The 21,114-nt window shown below is 40.5% G+C and overlaps 2 protein-coding genes across 2 annotated transcripts in view; one reads left to right on the top strand and one right to left on the bottom strand.

The window, feature by feature from the left end:
* Nucleotides 1-9,295: 9,295 nt before the first annotated feature.
* PRKAR2B (protein kinase cAMP-dependent type II regulatory subunit beta) overlaps nt 9,296-21,114 on the top strand; it is a 173,376-nt gene continuing 161,557 nt past the window's right edge. Inside the window, exon 1 of the mRNA XM_045166393.1 lies at nt 9,296-9,643. Within this exon, the coding sequence (XP_045022328.1) occupies nt 9,541-9,643 (103 nt within the window). The 5' untranslated portion in view covers nt 9,296-9,540. The remainder of the gene's footprint in view (nt 9,644-21,114) is intronic.
* LOC123334699 (39S ribosomal protein L22, mitochondrial-like) lies at nt 9,794-10,072 on the bottom strand. Its single transcript, XM_044946597.2, has one exon. The coding sequence runs from the start codon at nt 10,070-10,072 to the stop codon at nt 9,794-9,796; it is 279 nt and encodes a 92-aa protein (XP_044802532.2).

Here is a 21,114-nt window from a genome sequence, read left to right on the forward strand (position 1 = left end):
AGAGGAACTAAAAAGCCTCTTGATGAAAGTGAAAGAGGAGAGTGAAATAGTTGGCTTAAAGCTCAATATTCAGAAAACTAAGATCATGGCATCCACTGCAGATGGTGACTGCAGCCATGAAATTAAAAGATGCTTACTTCTTGGAAGGAAAGTTATGACCAACCTAGATGACATATTAAAAAGCAGAGACATTATGTTGCCAAAAAAGGTCCGTCTAGTCAAGGCTATGGTTTTTCCAGTAGCCATGTATGGATGTAAGAGTTGGACTGTGAAGAAAGCTGAGCACCAAAGAATCGATGCTTTTGAACTGTGGTGTTGGAGAAGACTCTTGAGAGTCCCTTGGACTGCAAGGAGATCCAACCTGTCCATTCTAAAGGAGATCAGTCCTGGGTATTCTTTGGAAGGAATGATGCTAAAGCTGAAACTCCAGTACTTTGGCCACCTCATGCGAAGAGTTGACTCATTGGAAAAGACTCTGATGCTGGGAGGGATTGGGGGCAGGAGGAGAAGGGGATGACAGAGGATGAGATGGCTGGATGGCATCACCGACTCGATGGACATGAGTTTGAGTGAACTCTGGGAGTTGGTGATGGTCAGGGAGGCCTGGCGTGCTGCAATTCATGGGGTCGCAAAGAGTCAGACACGACTGAGTGACTGAACTGAATTGAACTGAAGCCCATCTTAACAGCTCCACCCTCATGAGCTAATTAACCCCGAAAGTACTCCACTTTCAAATACCATCACATTGAGGATTAGGGTTACAATTTGAATTTTGAGGGGACACAAACATTCACTCCCTAGCATCAACTATGGAAAGTGAACCTGAGGCTAGAGAGAGGTGGGGAGATTATTGTTTTTTATTATATACTCCTCTCTGCTCCTTGACTTATTTTGAGCATATACTTCTTTGATTAAAACATTTTACATACATTTCAGAAATCATCTCCTCTGTGATGCCTCCTCTGACCTCCCTCTACTAGCAGAGCTGGTCATTCATCTATGCCCTGGTTGTACTTATACCAGATGTTATGGCCTAAATTGTATCCCCCCAAAAAATGCATATGGGGGACTCTAACCCACCATGTTACTATATTTTGGAGCTAGAGCCTTTAAGGATGAAGATTAAATGAAAACAACACAGTCCTACTGTAGAGCATAGGGAACTATATTCAATATCCTATAATAAACCATAATGGAAAAGAATATTAATAATAATATATATGTGTATTTATATATGTATAACTAATCACTTTTCAGGAGAAGGCAATGGCACCCCACTCCAGTACTGTTGCCTGGAAAATCCCATGGATGGAGGAGCCTGGTAGGCTGCAGTCCATGGGGTCGCTAAGAGTCAGACACAACTGAGTGACTTCACTTTCACTTTTCACTTTCATGCATTGGAGAAGGAAATGGCAACCCACTCCAGTGTTCTTGCCTGGAGAATCCCATGGACAGAGAAGCCTGGTAGGCTGCAGTCCGTGGGGTTGCACAGAGTCGGACACGACTGAAGCGACTTGGCAGCAGGCAGCAGCAATCACTTTTCTGTACAGAAGAAATCGACACAACATTATAAATCAACTATACCTCAATAAAATAAAATTAAAAAAAAAGATTACATGAAGTCTTAAGGGTAGAGCCCTGATGCAATAAAACTGGTGTCCTTACAAGAAAAGGAAAAGACACCAGAGCTTTCTGCCAAGTGAGGACAACAGCAAAATGCCAGCTGTTGGAAAGCCAGGATGCGAGTTCTCACCAGAACTTGACCACTTGACCGTGCTGGTACCCTGATCTTAACTCCTAACCTCCAGAACTGTGAGAAAGCAAATTTCTATTGTTTAAGCCGCCCAGTCTGTGATATTTGTTATGACAGCCTAAGATAATATACCAGTTTTCCCTGTCATGACTTGATACATCTATCTCTTCTTCTGGATTGTAGACTCCTGAGAGCAAAGTCCCAAATTAACATAACTGTCATGTCCTGAGGACTTACTATGTGCCAATCACTGTACAAGATACTCACACACTATCTCATTTAAACCTCACAAATTTATAACATCAGAACTATTACCCTCATTTTACAAATAAAGAAACTAAGCCTTGAAGAAATTATGTGGTTTGTCTAAATTCATTAGAATCCATTTATACTCAGATTCTCCACACTCTCATACTGCCTTCTTTGTCTTCTGTTTCCTTGCCTCCTAGAAATTCCCTATATGAAGCTGATTTTGAGGGGTTGCCTGTTAATTTCTTGGATAAATGTATTCCAATCTCGTCAAGAGAAAAGGACCTGTTTCTCTTTACAATAATATATTCCTAAACTTAGTATTTTTGAACACTTCCACCTCCCATGATAATAAAATTAAATAAAATGTAAAAGCCCATCCTCCAGACAGATCCATCTATATAACTTAGAGAGCTCAGTGCAAAAAGAAATTGCAGGGCCTCTTGTTCAAAAATTAAGAATTTCAAGAGCTTCCAGGATGGTGAATACATGGAGATTTGGGGAGAATGGTGCATCATGGAAGCTCCACGCTCCTTCCTACATACCTTGCCCTATGCTTCTCTTCCACCTGGCCGTTCCTCAGCTAAATCCTTTTATGATAAACCAGAAAACATTGCCCATTTTGGACACCCACCTTGCATTATTCTGAGAACAACCCACTCCAATCAATCTCTCTGCAGCAATATGTTGAAATGTTCCTCATTCCTTTTTCAGCCTCAGAGTCCTCCACTGTGTGGCTTATTCACCCACTCCATGCTGACAGACTTTTTCCCTGTTTCTAGTCTTCTGCTATTTCAATAGAGTTACAGTAAATTAAAGAAAAAAGAATTCAAGATGGCAACAGCAGGGCATTAAGTGAAGTGCAGGGCCCTTCTACACACAGGCTCTTGTGTAAATGTACAGTCACATGTCCAGAAGCCAGCCAAGCCCCTACCTGCAGTATTTTCAGCTACCTTTCTTTTAAAATCAATCATAAGTCCAAGTTTCTCATCATCACATATGAAACTGTTCGTCACACAAGAGAATAGGATAAGGTAGAGTAAGTGTAATTGTGCATCACACACCTACTTCTTTCTTTATGGAAAGTGATTATCTTTATCCATTCATCTGTTGATGGATATTTAGACTCCTTCCATATCTTGGCTATTGTAAATAATGCTATGAATATTGGGGTGCATATATTTTTTGAATCACTGCCAAGTGCTGGTTCTTGACAGACAAATGAACCACTTTCAGGGACTAGACAAAGGAGAAGTGGATGTGCACAATGCAGGAGACCCTGGTTCAATCCCTGGGTTGGGAAGATCCCCTGGAGAAGGGAATGGCTACCCACTCCAGTATTCTTGCCTGGAGAATTCCATGGACAGAGGAGCCTGGCAGGCTATAGTCCATGGGGTCGCAAGGAGTCAGACATAACCGATTCAATAACATTTTAAACATGTATACACACACACACACACACACACACACATATATATATATACATACAAAATGGAATATTATTCAGCCATAAAAAGAAAATTTTGCTATTTGCAACAACACAGATGGACCTGGAGGGTAATTATGGAGGGTAAAATAAGCCAAACGGAGAAAGAGAAATATTGTATGTTTTCACTTACATGTAGAACTTTAAAAATAAAACAAATATAATAAAACAGAAACAAACTCATAGATACAAACTAGTGATTATCAGTGGGGAAAAGGGTGGGAGGGCAAGATAGGGGTAGTGGAGTAATAGGTACAAACTACTATGTACAAAATAAATAAGCTAAAAGTATATATTGTACAGTACATGAAAAATAGCCAATATTTTATAACAACTATAAATGAAGTATAATCTATAAAAATTTGATTCACTATATTGTACACCTGAAACTAATATAGTAAGTAAACTATACCTCAATAAAAATAACATATAAATAAATAAGATGCAAGGATGTAATATACAGCATAAGAAATATAGCCAATATTTTATAATAACTTCATATGGAGTACAATCTATAAAAAATATTAATCATTATGTTGTACAGCTGAAACATATTATAAATCAACTATTCTTCTTTAGAAAAATGAACAATGGACTTCTTGGTGATCCAGTGGTTAAGAATCCTCCTGCCAATTCAGGGAACATGGGTTCTATCCCTGGTCTGGGAAGGATCCTACATGACAAGGCGTAACTAGGCCTGTGCACCACAACTGCTGAGCCCAGTGCTCTGGGCTCTTGAACCACAACTACTGAGCCTGAGTGCTGCAACTACTGCAGCCCTGAGCCCTAGAGCCCGTGCTCTGCAACAAGAGAAGCCACTGCAGTGAGGAGGCTGTGCACCACAGTGACGAGTAGCCCCCCACTCACTGCAACCAGCGAAAGCCCAAGGACAGCAGTGAAGACCCAGAGCAGCCATACATACATACATTTAAAAAAATGTTTTTAAATGCTGCCAACCCTAGAAAAATTATTCTATATGGAGTGCCCCATTCTCAGTCAGTAGTTATGGAGTTTTTAAACCAGAAATTGCAAATCCAGTACCTCTAGGAGCCAGACATGGGTAAGTAAGGTCAGCCAACTGAGGATTCAGGAGACTGGAGAGCACTACTGGGTCTCTACTGCAGCTGTTCCCTTGGTCCAGCTGGTTCCTACCTCACACCAATGAGAACTGGTGTGGTCAGAATTTCTGAATTTTCAAGCAAACCCAGAAATAGGTTTACCCCCAATTATAAACATTAGCAACTAATTTTAATAATTACAAGAAAAATACAGCCGATTAAGAATTGTCTGGGGGCTGAAAAGGGTTTGAGAGCCCTTAGCTTGAGCCCTCCATGACAAAAGATTAATTTTATCCTACCGAGTTCTGAGAAAACTAAGTTTGGACCAGAGTCCCATAAGAATCCAACACTCTTAAGAATGCTTAAGTGGCTAGGATGTTTCAATGAGGAAGAGCAAAATGTCTGGAGACATTTTTGTTTGCCACGATGGGTGGGAATGCTACTGGTATTTATCTAGTGGGCAGAGGCTAGTTGAAAGTTGAAAATGAAAGTTGCCCAGTCATGTCCAACTCTTTGTGAACCCATGGAGTCCATGGAATTCTCCAGGCCAGAATACTGGAGTGGGTAATCGTTCCCTTCTCTAGGGGATCTTCCCAACCAAGAGATCAAACCCAGGTCTCCCACATGCAGGTGGATTCCTATAATGCAGAGAACAGTTCCCACAGCAAATATTCATCCAACCAAAATGACAATAGTGCTGAAGTTGAGAAATCAGCTCTAAGGCACTGATTTACCCCCAGAATGATGCTCTCAGGAGAAGCTTAAAATGCAGCTTCTTGGGTTCCCACCTAGGCTACTCAGTCTTAGGCCCTGTGAGTAACACTCAGATATGTACATTTTAGAAATCTGCCCTGGTGATGTTAATGCATGCTAAAATGTAAGAACTATTGACCTAAAATAATAGAATCTAAAGAACTCATTTATATCTAGAGAACTACCATCAAATGTTTAGCAAGGATACATGTTTAATGATAACAGAGAAAACTTTTCAGCTGCAAAATACTGCAGAGACAAAGCAATAGTATCAGAATAATCCGCCCACAATCACAACCTGCTCCAAAAAGACAGGGGAGTTACAAAGAAGATAAACTGTCATCAAGGCTTTACCCTCTAAGTAGTAAAGATAATTTCCTAGACTGCTGAAGGTATTTTTTAAAAGTTTGTCAATATGAAAAACAAATCAGCTCTAAAAATCACAATTTTAAAGGCAATCTGTGTTCCTAAAGTATTGCAAATTCAAGAATTTGAAATTGAGATATATGAAATTAAAGAGAATTTATTATAAATATCCTTACTACCAGTACATGTCATAGCAATGGGAAACTAATTTAAGCTTTATAAAACAACCTGTATGTAAATTTGTTTTGTCATGTTCTATTAGCCCTAAAAGTGTAAATTAAAAAAAAAAAATACTGCCAGGAACTCTCCCTCTCTTGTGGAATGCATTAGAAGCTCCCTCATTCCAGAAAAGGCGATAGATACACCTTCCTTCTTCTTTGTCCAATTAAGTCCCCTCTAGGAGTTGCTCTTATTCATAGAAGTGCATCCCACCCCTTGAAGGTCGGGAATGTGTGGTGGTCATCATCCCTAGGACATAAATGGAAAATTCAGCCCAGAAACATAAGTACAGATAAGGGGAGCTTTGTCCCTGGGTTGATGTAATAAGAATTTCAAGGCTGTAAACCCAGATAAGCAGTTTGAGAGAAACAACTTCCTGGGTAGTAAAATTATTGCCTTGTTTGCAAGAGTAAGTTTTTTCTGACTTGGGGAATAAAAGGCATTTTTGCAGACTGTCAAGCCCCCTGAACTCTAGAAAGGCATCTAGAAGATAAAGGGAGACAATGGAGAACGCTTTCACACTCTGGTAAACTTACCTTGTTTATAACCTTTGTGCTAGCCTTTTTCATTTCTTTTGGAGGAAACCAAAGTTAAATTAGCCATACATAAGCTAAATTGCCATTACAGTATTGCTTATTCTCAAACTCAGATAAGCTTCTACGGTCTGGACTAACTCAGAGTAAAAAGTTTGAGAGACACAGTTTACCCTGGGGAGTAGCATTCTGGGGGGTTCACTCCCAGAAGCAGCAACACATATCCACAGAGGAAAGAGAGCCATCAAAATCCTTAGGACAAGATAACTAATAAGGACCTACTTATATAGCACAGGGAACTCTATTCACTACTCTTTAATGACCTATATGGGAAAGAAGCTTTAAAAGAGTGGATATATGTATATGTATAACTGATTCACTTTGCTGTGTGCAGAAAGTAATACTGTAAACTAACTGTACTCCAATAAAATTTTTTAAAAAGAAAACAAAATCAAAGACCAAAAATCCTTAGAACATTACATAAAGAACTCTCTCAGTTTAAACTTTTTCACAAAAATCCTTAGGATAGAAAAGACAAGATCCCCAAGGCCTCCCCTATCCTCCCAACATCACCCTATTGACATCCTTGATAATCACACAAGGCCACCCAGGCCCTTTTTTTGTCCTTGGGACTCTCATACCTTGTCTCAATGCTTATCCCTCATAGAGTTCAAGGCTTTCTACCTCCCTCCCCAAAAGAGAGATAGTCAAGGCTCATTCTGCTCTATTCTTTCAAGTTGAGGAAATTAATGTGACAGAACTCACTATTGCATAAAAAAAGCAATTTGTTACCTTTGTGGGGATTCAGAATATATCACCTCCTAATATGCCACTTTGGCATCCTGATTATTTTGACTTAAGGTACTTGAGATTTGGTGCAAGAAGAACAGTCTGACCTACATATGACCTCCTGAAAGAGAGATAAATCTCCCATGTAAAAGATACCTTGTGGGCTTCCCTCTTGGCTCAGATGGTAATGAATTCACCTGCAATGCAAGAGACACAGGTTTGATCCCTGGGTCAGAAAGATGCCTGGAGAAGAGAATGGCAACCCACTCCAGTATTCTTGCCTGGAGAATTCCATGGACAGAGGAGTCTGGCGGGCTACCATCCATGGGGTTGCAGAATCAGACACAACTGAGTGACTTTCACTTCACTTCAAAAGGTACCCTGTAGCAGGAGGGCAGATGGCAGCCCTGGTACACCATGTAATTGCATATGTAATTACATGGTGTACCAGGTACATATGTAATGTGCATACGTGTACACAGGTGTACCTGGTACATATGTAATTACATTTGTTTTTCTCTTGTTAATATGTCTTTCATTACTAGGGGTTCTCAGCCAAGAAACTAGAAGGATAGAGAGAATATAATTTTTCCTTTCCTACACCTCCTTCCAGAAAATATTTATATTTAATAAGCTGTTAATAACAAAAAGATAATTGTTAATCCAACATAAGTGATCTGTAAAGGTAAATTTCCAAGGACCAAATCTCCCTGATGGAGATCTTCCACCCCCCAAATCATCTTGGGTAGTTAGAATGTAAGCCCTGGAAAGATGAATCTTGTAAAGACAAGTCAGCTGGAGAGTTCTCTACTGTTAAAATCCCATTGAGAAATGGAAATGCCCTTCCCCAAGATTATGTTTGAAACAGAAAAGTTAGATAGCATTATACCTGGAGCCTGCAGTACAAATTCCTTTATCCTCAAAAATAACAACAGTAAATTCCCAAAGAGAGAGCACCTCAAACTGATAAAGTAACCAGTTATTTTCCATTATCTTTGCAGGGAATGAGGGGAAATAAGAAAGACTGTCTCTCCCTTGGCCTCGTTCTGAACCAGCTTACCCATCTTTGAAGCTGAACTGCCTCCAATGCAGATATCACAGGTATTCATGGTCTCATTAACTAACTGTCTCTCCACTAAGAATAGCAATGGTTTTAAAGCAGGCTGTTATGTAAGGAAGACTTTTCTTCTGTTGTTATAATAAATATTAAGTTACAGAGTTGAGAATGTGGCAAATATTTTCAAAACCACAACAGAAGAGGCATCAATGAAAAAGAGCTGCAGCTCAGAGTGAAAACACTGGAGAACTGAGCCTCCCTTCTGCTCCAATAGACAATTTCTGCCCTTCAAGTTGTGCGGTCCCAGCTGAGGCAGGGAAAGGTAGGTCGAACAGCCTTTAGTAGTTTACAGCTGAGGACCATTTAGGTATCAACCTTTCTCGCGACAGAGGAGAACCTAGGTGGCTTGTGGGTAGTGGGTCAAACACAAATTCTAATCTTGAGTCATGAGACTAATAAAGTTTAGCTCTAAGATATAGAATGAGTGCTTTGCCTGCCATTCAGGAAAAAAGGTATAAAAAAAAGAGGGAAAGAGAGATGTAGCACTTCAGCCCCACTTCTGTCACTCGGTTATCCTTATTCACTGAAGTGAAAGCTGTATGTGGCAGGGCCTTTTGTCTGTTCTACTCACTGCTGTATTCCCAGCACCAAAGCACTATTAGGCGCTGAAAAAACATTTTCCAAGTGAATCAATATATTATTGTTGTCTTGAAGAAGTCAAACAGACAGCCGTTAGGGACTATTTCTTCACTGCTTATTTCCCTATTTGCCCCACAGCATCGGTACACTTGTTCAAAGAGCATGAGTGCCTGAGTGGCATTGTGTGAAAAGAAGCTGATAAAATGTTGATGGTGATGCTCTGGAGGAAAGCCGCAAGGCCTGAAGGTACAGATGGGGGCGGGGCGGAGGGGGGGAGTGGTGCGGTGGAAGTTTTACTGGTCAGAAGGGAAGGGTGGCCAGAGCTACATGTGAACACAGATATGCAGAGATTAGAAGAGAGGAGAGTGGCAAGGGCAGTGGCGGTGGCAGCCAACCAGGGGGAGTTTGTTTGACCAGAGCAGGAAGGCTGTTTAAGCAGCCAGTTTTCTGCTGGCTTTGGCCTGGAGCCTAGTGAAGATGAGCTACCAGCTACAAATGGAGCCAGGAAGAGGAGGGCAAGCAGAGGAAAGTTGAAGAATTAGGGCAGACTGGTCAAAAGGACTGGCCATTTTAGCCTTCCATTAAAAAGAAGAGCAAGAGGGACAGAGAGCACAAAGACCAGAAGAGAATCTTATCAGATGTCCTGGAGCTTCCATGATGGTCTCAACATTGTGTCCTTTTATTGTTTTCTTGGAAGGTATCTTGGCCTTGGTTCTCTGAAAAATGAAGACTTTGGAACTGGTAAGTTGTTTTGTTTTATAAAAACTAATTTCTGTTTGTTTTTAGAAAACCAATAGTAAAGTATATACTGTGGATTCTCAATTTCCCCATCATACAGTGTGAATGGGATGGTCAGGTTTTGAAGCTCCTGAATATCTTCTTTGGTATGGGTTACACTGTCTTTGGTGCCTCATGTGGAGGTGAGGGGCCATCCACCAACTTCACAAAATAATCCCATGATCCCAAAGCCACCCCCATGGTGATATCGATGTGTATCAAGTACTGGCCTTGCCCTGAAGTGGACTCAGCCATATATAAGTTGGATCTGAACTCCACATTGTGATCTCCCACTGCTATATCTTGGGCTTTTAAGAGAACCTCTTTCATTATTCGGGCCCCTGTTTTTTGGTCACTGAATTCCAGTTGAGCCAAAGCCTGGTCAAAGGACATGCCTCATATCAATTTTCCCAAATACCACATCTTTGCTGTACTTTGTTTTCAACAATGGTAGATTTCAGCTGGTATCTGAGGAAGTTCTCCAGGTAGTTGTAAAGAATACACAATTTTTTCTCCCATTTTCAAGAAATTTCAAGAGAAGCACTGGTGTGGATATGATTAGGGTGAAATGTTGTAACATTAAAGAAGCCCCAAGATCAGCTTCTCCCTCACATCCATAACACATCCAAACATTCTGGTTTTGCAGCCACCATCTTTCCTGGGACTTGTAAGTTGCTTATTTAGGAATATGATTTGGGGAGCAATAGGGCAGGACAGGGAAGGGGAACAGGGAGGGAAAGAGAATCAACACAAGGATATGAAACTGAGCTGACAATTGCTAAGGACAACTGGTGCTTTTGCCTGCCCAGACCTTCTGAAGAACTGATGGAAAGCTCCTCTGAACTGTCCACAGAGGGGAAGACATGTTAGAAAATTAACATTTATAACAGCGTTACCTAATTTGTAGATGTTGGTCAAATTTTCCCCCTTGTCCTCTCCTATCCTTTTTTCATCCATGATCTAATCTGGGGTCAAATGTATTCACAGTTGTCCTGGCTCCTTCATGTCCTCTGATCTGCATGAGTTCCTCAGTCTTTCCTTATCATGACCTTGGCACTACTGAAGAGGACTGGCCAGTTATTTTACAGAATGTGACTCAGTTTGGGTTTGCCTGATAATGTTTCATGATTCAGCTGAGGTTGTACACTTTTGGCAAGAACATCTCAGAAAAAATATTGTACACTTAGTGCATCATTTGACGTTGATGTGTCTTACTAGTGGTGATGTTCATCTTGATCATCTGGTTAAGGTGGTGTCTTCTAGCTTTCTCTAGTGTGAAGTTATAATTTTCTCCTATATAACCAATATATATCCTGTGGGGAGATTCTTTGAGACTATGCAAATACCCTGTTTCTCCTTATACTTTGCTCATTGATTTTAGTATACATCAGTGGTTCTTACCTATAACACTTACTACTAGATACTGGCCTAATGTTGACTTTCTGTATTCTTCATTCCTTCTACATTTATCAATTGGAATCACAATCTAAGTAAGAGCTAAACTTGCCTTTAAATACCTCTGAGATTTTAACAGCCCTAGATAAAGGTATTGGTTTGAGGTTTGGCTAAAGGAATAAGTGAGAAACCGAACTGATGGTGTGAGGAGAGGGAAATTAGGTACTTGCTGGTGGTTTTCATTTAGGGACCAATAATTTGACTTGTTATAGGGAACAGCCAGAGATGAGGAATGCATAGTCAGGAAGTGTTTCAGGTATGAAAGATAAAACAGCAGTGTTTTCTATAGTAAAAAGAAACACATTTATGCTGATATCCAAAGATTAATGTCAGAAGAGAAGAAGGGCATAAAGGTACCAGCTGCAAAGATGCAGAAGAAAAGCAAAGAAGAAAAAATAAACTTGATACATCTGCTTACAGGAAGACAGAGAAGTTGTCTGAGGTGGAAAAAAAAAGTGGGGTGGAGGAGAGATTTAAGAAGAAATGAAGGTTTTAGGTCACAGCTAGTGATCCCAGCAAAGAAAATTAGGAAAATTAGCCAGAGGTGGAAAACTCCAGAATCAAGAAAAGGAAAGAGATGGGTCTTGCAGAGTAGGAGTCCGACAGTCCCAGTTCAGGACAAGAGCCTTGTCACTAGGGATCTGGGAAGAAAGAAATGGAAGGGAGGGAAGAAAAGGGAGAAGGACAAATAGAATGTAAAGGGCATCCTGGCCATGAGTCTTTTAGTTATAGTGACAACAACTGAGCTCAAACCACCTTAAGCAAAAAGATACTTTGTGGGCTCCCAGACCTGGAAAGTTCAGGATAGGGGCTGACAGAGGGTTGCCAGCCACCCAAAACTCAAAGTTATAGGCCCATATCTTGCTCTCTCCTCCCTACCCCACCACACTATCTCTCAGTTCTTTTTCCTTTTGGGTGTTAGCCTTACTGCTTCCCATCTCAGATGGGCTTCCTCTGTGCAGACAGGGAAGATGGCTGCCTATATCACAAAGCTTCCATTGTCTCAGCTTGGCAGCCCTGGCATAAACACAGACTACTATATTCCAGAATCTCCTTGTCATGACCAAAGAAAAACTCTGATTGGCCCTTCTTGGGTCCCAGGCCCACACTTTGAACCAATCACTGCTTTTAGAGGGATGAAATATTGTATGACTGGCCAGGCCTGAGTTAAATGTTCACACAGTGCTTGGGAATCTAGGTGGGACCAGGATTAATAGAAGCACTTAGGATGGCAGTTATCCAGAGTAAAGGTAAGTGATCTTACCAGAACAACAGCAGGCAGGGCTGCTAGAAACATCAAGAGATGCTTCCTACTGAAGACTCCCAGAGAGAACTTCTGGAAATAATAATAGTTAATTTAATTATAGTAATAGAGAATTCAGCAATACATGAACCTTGAACTTCCAGATGTTCAAGCTGGTTTTAGAAAAGGTAGAGGACCCAGAGATCAAATTGCCAACATCCGCTGGATCATCGAAAAAGCAAGAGAGTTCCAGAAAAACATCTATTTCTGCTTTATTGACTATGCCAAAGCCTTTGACCACGTGGATCACAATAAACTGTGGAAAATTCTGAAAGACATGGGAATACCAGACCACCTGACCTGCCTCTTGAGAAACCTATATGCAGGTCAGGAAGCAACAGTTAGAACTGGACATGGAACAACAAACTGGTTCCAAACAGGAAAAGGAGTCCGTCAAGGCTGTATATTGTTACCCTGCTTATTTAACTTCTATGCAGAGTACATCATGAGAAACGCTGGGCTGGAGGAAGCATAAGCTGGAATCGAGATTTCCGGGAGAAATATCAATAACCTCAGATATGCAGATGACACCACCCTTATGGCAGAAAGTGAAGAGGAACTCAAAAGCCTCTTGATGAAAGTGAAAGTGGAGAGTGAAAAAGTTGGCTTAAAGCTCAACATTCAGAAAACTAAGATCATGGCATCCGGTCCCATCACTTCATGGGAAAGAGATGGGGAAACAGTGGAAACAGTGTCAGACTTTGTTTTTCTGGGCTCCAAAATCACTGCAGATGGTGATTGCAGTCATGAAATTAAAAGACACTTACTCCTTGGAAGGAAAGTTATGACCAACCTAGATAGCATATTGAAAAGCAGAGACATTACTTTGCCAACAAAGGTCTATCTAGTCAAGGCTATGGTTTTTCCAGTGGTCATGTATGGATGTGAGAGTTGGACTGTGAAGAAGGCTGAGCGCCAAAGAATTGATGCTTTTGAACTGTGGTGTTGGAGAAGACTCTTGAGAGTCCCTTGGACTGCAAGGAGATCCAACCAGTCCATCCTAAAGGAGACCAGTTCTGGATGTTCATTGGAAGGACTGATGCTGAGGCTGAAACTCCAAACTTTGGCCACCTCTTGTGAAGAGTTGACTCATTGGAAAAGACCCTGATGCTGGGAGGGATTGAGGGCAGGAGGAGAAGGGGACAACAGAGGATGAGATGGCTGGATGGCATCACCAACTCAATGCACATGAGTTTGGGTGAACTCCAGGAGTTGGTGATGGACAGGGAAACCTGGTGTGCTGCGGTTCATGGGGTCGCAAAGAGTCGGACACGACTGAGCTACTGAACTGAACTGAATAGAGAATATTTATTAAGTGTTTACTATGTGACAGGCACTGTCCTAAGCCCTTTATGTGTATTAAATCTTTAAATCTCCTAGCATGTCTGGATACTATTATTATCACCCTTATACAGAAGAGGAAACAGACACAGGTAGGTTAAGTCATTCATCCAAGGGCCCAGAGAAAAGAAGCAGTAGAGCAAGGGCTTCATCCAGGCAGTCTAAGTGCTCTCAACCACTGACACAGGATCTAAGTGCAGTAAACATTTGAGATATAAAGATAAAATCAAGTAAGAAAAAATACAGAGTTTGAAAGGAAGCCACAAAGGAGGGTTGAATAAACCCCACAAAGAAAGTAGAAATCTATCAAACCCTGAGATAGTATAGCATAGGCACTTAGAGTGCTATAAAAACACTGCTTGAAGAAGTCCAAAGGTAGGTACTAGAAAAGAATAATGTAGAAGACCAGTCCAATGTATCCATGGGGAACTCAGATAAAGCTGATAATTTTTTCCAAATTTTTGCTATTGTGGTAAAATACCCATAATACAAAATTTACCATCTTAACCATTTTTAAGTGTACAGTTCAGTGCTATTGTGTATATTAACACTGTTTTACAGATATCACCATTCATCTGCAGATCTCTTTTCATCTTGAGTTGTTGTTCAATTGGTAACTTGTATCCAACTCTTTGTGATCCCAGGGATGGTAGCATTCCAGGCTCCTCTGTCTTTCACTGTCTTCCGAAGTCTGCTCAAATTTCTGTCCATTAAATCAGTGATAGTAATATACCTGTTAAAAACTAATTCCCCATTTCCCTACTCTCTCCAGGCCCTGGCCACCACCATTCTACTTTCTGTCTCTGTGAATGTGAGTGCTCTAGTATCTCATATAAGTGAAATTACACAGTATTTGTTTTTTTATGACCGGCTTATTTCACTTAGCATAATGCCTTCAAGGTTTATCAACATCATACCTTATGTCAGAATGTCCGTCCTATTTAAGGCTGAATAATATTCCATTGTGTGTATCTGCCACATTTTTGCTTATCCATTCATCCATCAATGGACAAGGCTGTTGATTTGTTATTCTTCAGTGGTGGAATAGAGAAGAATTTAAAACATGTTATTTTATTTACTAGGGAAAGCAATAAATAGGCCATTGTCGTTATCCATCTTTTCCTGAAAAATACTCCTTGTACTTGCCACAACTTAAACTAATTGTGGTTCAGTTCAGATCAGTCACTCAGTCGTGTCCAACTCTTTGTGACCCCATGAATTGCAGCATGCCAGGCCTCCCTGTCCATCACCATCTCCCAGAGTTCACTCAAACTCACGTCCATTGAGTCAAATTGTGGTAGACCAAGAGTAGAAGAAACCCTATATTCATTGCAGCATTGCTTACAATAGCCAAGATACAGAAAAACCTAAATGTCCATCCATATATGAATGGTAAAGAAAATGGGGTATATATACACAATGGAAGATTATTTAAAAAAGAACAGAATTTCACCATTTATAACAATATCAATGGACCTTGGGGGCACTATGCTAAGTGAAATATTAGAGAAAGACAAATGCATATGATCTCTCTAATATGTGCAATCTAAAAGCCCGGCCTCATAGATACAGATCAGTGGTTGCCAGAGGAAGGGGTTGGGAGTGGGCCAAAAGGGTAAAGGGAGACAAAAGTTACAAACTTCCAATTATAGAATAAATAAATCATGAGGATATAATGTAAAGCATGGTAACTATAGTTAATCATACTGTATTGCACATTTGAAATTTGCTAAGAGATTAAATCTTAAAAGTTCTTATCACACACACACACACAAATTCTGTGTGTGTGGTGATGAGCATGAACAAGACTTACTGTGGTGATCATTTCCCAATGTATACAATTATAGAATCATTTTGTTGCACACCTGAAACGAATATAATGTTGCATGTCAATTACACCTCAACTTTTTAAAATGTGAAAGTTCATGTAAAGCACTAAGTCAATAAAAAAATACTAGTTACTATTCATACTATAATTATTATTAAAAATTTATCAGTCCAGGAAGCTATGCTTTTATTAGTGTTTTTCAATATATTTATATAATGTGGAAACAGGGTAGAAGGCAACAAAAACACCAATACTAAACCAAAGCTCCCTGTGACACACATAGTTCGCTTGGATAACATGTATATCTTTATAATAAACCTGAAATCTTGAGAATAGAGAATGTCTATAAAAAGCTTTTGGGACATGTACGGTGCTGGAAATGAACCAAGCGTTACTGCTACCCTAGGAAATCAGTTCCTTGAAGACTGTTTCTGAAAGTGTGGTTCAGAACAGTCAGCCCAGGAGCCTCTGAGCCAGGCAGCAGCGGTCCTGGGAGGTTCTGACCTAGCTGTCATTCTCTGGGCACTGCGCTCCACCCTTGTCACCAGTGGCTTAGAGCCCCGTTACTCTTTGCCTCAAGAAGCATGTTGCAAGATGACCCAGACATACAAGTGCCCTCTAACTCTCCATACTATTTCCACAGCTTTGAACTTGCACCCAATTTGCCCATGTATTTCTCATCTGTGAATTTTTCCCAGTATTTTCTCCATTTTCTCTAACCCCAAGGTCTCTCTGACCTCCTTAGGGGCTGCTGCATGTTCTACAAAGACCCAGAGGGGCATTTGCATTGGCACACTACATTCCACCAAGCATACAATCCTGGCTATAGCAATCTGCCTCAAGAAAGACCCTTAAACTTTCATTTAGTCCAGTCTTTTAACCTTTGTCATTTCTGAATATAAACATTAAGTCTGAGACTGAGCATGAACTATCCCTTTTCTCAACCCATCTCATTTACAAATGAAACACTATCCCATTTTTAGACATTTGGAAGCATTTCTCACATTTTAAATTAACTGTGTTCAGCAACCTTCACAGAAAATTCTATTATATTCTTACCTAATCTTATTCACTAAAATTTCAACCTGCTATTTGTCGAGAGAGAGATTGCTTCAATACTGGTTGTCTTCCAGTATCTTTTCTCCCCTTCTCTTATAGTGATGGAACCCTTGATTGGTGGACATTACATGGGACGTCCAATATAAAGTTCAGTATAAAGATGGCATTGTTCAACCTCCTGTACCATTAAGCATGGTCGTGTTACTAAGAGCTGGCCAATTGCATATGATGGGAGGTATGTTCAACTCTGGAATGTGTCTTAATTAAGAACAGGCCCATCTTTCTTCCATTTTCTATCATGCTGCTTGCAATGTGGGTGTGGATGTGCTGGTGTGTCATATTGGACTGTTTGAATAAGGGCAATATCCTAAGTATCATAGAACTATGAGATGCAAAAAACTTGGATCCCTGAATGACTTTATGGCTCCATGCCATGTCTGGCATGCAATGGAGAAGGAAATGGCAACCCACTCCAGTGTTCTTGCCTGGAGAATCCCAGGGATGGCAGAACCTGGTGGGCTGCTGTCTATGGGGTTGCACAGAGTTGGACACAACTGAAGCAACTTAGCAGCAGCAGCAGCAGCAGCCATGTCTGGAACCATCTATTTCTTGACTGTAACATGAGAGAAGATAAATTTCTACCTTATGTAAGTCACAGTTACTTTGAGTCTCTGACATATGCAGTAGAACCTATATAATAAATACATCTGTAGGTACACTTGATAGAGATAACCCTAAGTATAGCAGATGTAGTAGAAATGCGTAGAGAATTTGAAGGAGCCCTTTCCTGTGTTTGAGAGAATTCCCTATTTTGCAGACTTCAGAGAATGATCCTGATCCTTGATTTCACTGTCTCTGGAAGTTTGGGCTCAGGTGTGTAATCCAGTCTTGGCCAATCAGGTGTTTCTGCTCAAGACTTTAAATCTGGAATGAGTGAGGCAAAGGAGCTGGAAGGGTCAAGAATTCATCTGTGCCCTCTGGAGCCTCCAGGGGCAGCCAAGCATTCAGTGGGAGCAGCAGACATGTTGCTATCATATGTCCTTAGATGTGATTTGGGCTCTGATTCTTACCTGGGTTGTAAGCATGGCCTACCTGGAGACGCTTGACTTACTCCAAGAGCCTTTTGAGAAATTGCTTTTTTGCTTAAATCAGGCAGAATTTTCCATTTGCAACTAAGAATGCTGACCTATATGCTCAGGGGAGAGCTACCACAAAATTACGGTAAAAAAAAAAACTTTATATGTTTTTTCTTTTACAACTGTTTCAGTTTAATAACATATCCATATAACGGCTAAAAGCTACTGAATATTTTTCAACTTTGACTATGATAATCATATGGTTTTTCATCCTCATACTAAAGACTAAGACTAGAATGAACCCTGGGGACTATCTTGTCTAGTTCCTTCACTGAGAGACACTGAGACACAAAGAGGTGTTCTCATTTCAGTGGATGAAATTTATTTCTATGCATGGTCTCTGATAACTTCTCCAACTAAATCAAAACCATTCCAAATTAAGGGCCTGTCTCTTCTTACACTGAAACTTTATTTTAGGAATATAATGAGTTACTTCTGTATTCCATTACATAAACCACCAAAGGAAATAAAAAGCCTATTGGACCCAGAACCAATCCTAAGAAAACATCACCAATAGTCAACAAACATGAGAGGGAGACAGTTTATACGTTTCTCTCAGGGCAGCCCTATTTTTATGTATTGAAAACAAACATGGCTTTTGCATTTGCTTGCACAAGACCTTCTAGAACTAACACCCAAAAAAGACGTCCTTTTCATTATAGGGGACTGGAATGCAAAAGTAGGAAGTCGAGAAACACCTGGAGTAACAGGCAAATTTGGCCTTGGAGTACAAAATGAAGCAGGGAAAAGGCTAATAGTGTTCTGCCAAGAGAACGCACTGGTCATAGCTAACACCCTCTTCCAACAACACAAGAGAAGACACTACACGTGGACATCACCAGATGGTCGACACTGGAATCAGATTGATCATATTCTTTGCAGCCGAAGATGGAGAAACTCTATACAGTTAGCAAAAACAAGACCGGGAGCTGAATGTGGCTCAGATCATAAACTCGCTATTGCCAAATTCAGACTGAAATTGAAGAAAGTGGAGAAAACCACTAGACCATTCAGGTATGACCTAAATCAAATCCCTTATGACTATACAGTGGAAGTGAGAAATAGATTAAGGGACTAGATGTGATAGAGTGCCTGATGAACTGTGGATGAAAGTTCGTGACATTGTACAGGAGACAGGTATCAAGACCATCCCCAAGAAAAAGCAAAATGGCTGTCTGAGGAGGCCTTACAAATAGCTGTGAAAAGAAGGGAAGCAAAAAGCAAAGGAGAAAAGGAAAGATATACCCATCTGAATGCAGAGATCCAAAGAATAGCAAGGAGAGATAAGAAAGCCTTCCTCAGCGATCAATGCAAAGAAATAGAGGAAAACAACAGAATGGGAAAGACTAGAGATTTCTTCAAGAAAATTAGAGAAACTAAGGGAACATTTTATGCAAAGATGGGCTTAATAAAGGACAGAAATGGTAGGGACCTAACAGAAGCAGAAGATATTAAGAAGAGGTGGCAAGATTACACAGAAGAATTATACAAAAAAGATCTTCACGACCTAGATAATCACAATTGTGTGATCACTCACCTAGAGCCAGGCATCCTGGAATGTGAAATCAAGTGGGCTTTAGAAAGCATCACTATGAACAAAGCTAGTGGAGGTGATGGAATTCCAGTTGAGCTATTTCAAATCCTGAAAGATAATGGTGTGAAAGTGCTCCACTCAATATGCCAGCAAATTTGGAAAACTCAGCAGTGGCCACAGGACTGGAAAAGGTCAGTTTTCATTTCAATCCCAAAGAAAGGCAATGCCAAAGAATGCTCAAACTACCACACAATTGCATTCATATCACACTCTAGTAAAGTAATGCTCAAAATTCTCCAAGCCAGGCTTCAGCAATACGTGAACTGTGAACTTCCAGATGTTTAAGCTGGTTTTAGAAAATGCAGAAGAACAAGAGATCAAATTGCCAACATCCGCTGGATCACTGAAAACACCAGAGAGTTCCAGAAAAACATCTATTTCTGCTTTATTGACTATGCCAAAGCCTTTGACTGTGTGGATCACAATAAACTGTGGAAAATTCTGAAAGACATGGGAATACCAGACCACCTGACCTGCCTCTTGAGAAGCCTATATGCAGGTCAGGAACCAACAGTTAGAACTGGACATGGAACAACAGACTGGTTCCAAACAGGAAAAGGAGTCCATCAAGGCTGTATATTGTCACCCTGCTTATTTAACTTCTATGCAGAGTACATCATGAGAAACGCTGGGCTGGAGGAAGCATAAGCTGGAATCGAGATTTCCAGGAGAAATATCAATAACCTCAGATATGCAGATGACACCACCCTTATGGCAGAAAGTGAAGAATTACTAAAAAGCCTCTTGATGAAAGTGAAAAAGGAGAGTAAAAAATTTGGCTTAAAGCTCAACATTCAGAAAACTTAAGATCATGGCATTCAGTCCCATCACTTCATGGGAAATAGATGGGGAAACACTGGAAACAGTGTCAGACCTTATTTTTTTGGGGCTCCAAAATCACTGTTATGGTGATTGCAGCCATGAAATTAAGAGAAACTTACTCCTTGGAAGGAAAGTTATGACCAACCTAGATAACATATTCAAAAGTAGAGACATTACTTTGCCAACAAAGGTCTATCTAGTCAAGGCTATGGTTTTTCCAGTGGTCATGTATGGATGTGAGAGTTGGACTGTGAAGAAAGCTGAGCCCCGAAGAATTGATGCTTTTGAACTGTGGTGTTGGAGAAGACTCTTGAGAGTTCCTTGGACTGCAAGGAGATCCAACCAGTCCATCCTAAAGGAGATCAGTCCTGGGTATTCATTGGAAGGACTGATGCTGAAGCTGAAACTCCAATACTTTGGCCACCTCATGCGAAGAGTTGAATCACTGGAAAAGACTCTGATGCTGGGAAAGACTGAGGGCAAGGAGGAGAAGGGGACGACAGATGAGATGGTTGGATGGCATCACTGATTCAATGGACATGGGTTTGGGTGGACTCCGGGAGTTGGTGTTGGACAGGGAGGCTGCCGTGCTGCGGTTCATGGGGTCACAAAGAGTTGCACACAACTGAGTAACTGAACTGCACTGAACTGATCTCCAATTTTTTGGCAAACATGCTCAACACTCTGTAATATTTTAAAGTGAACAAATACATAGAGTGTTCTAATCTTTCCTGAGCTACTCTCATACACCTCTTCTTTATAATGCAGTTTTGGTTTATTGGTGATTTCCTGCAACCTTAAACTTCCATTAATGTTAAGCTGTCATGACTAAGTTTATACTTATACACATATCTCTTCTATATTATTTAGGATTAGGTTCAACTGTAAGAAACAGAA

This window comes from Bubalus bubalis, chromosome 8 (genome assembly GCF_019923935.1).
Source record: "Bubalus bubalis isolate 160015118507 breed Murrah chromosome 8, NDDB_SH_1, whole genome shotgun sequence".
Classification (NCBI taxonomy): domain Eukaryota; kingdom Metazoa; phylum Chordata; class Mammalia; order Artiodactyla; family Bovidae; genus Bubalus; species Bubalus bubalis.

Excerpts from the sequence above, each read along its gene's own strand:
- LOC123334699 (XM_044946597.2), bottom strand. The coding sequence starts at position 10,072 with ATGTCCTTTGACCAGGCTTTGGCTCAACTGGAATTCAGTGACCAAAAA.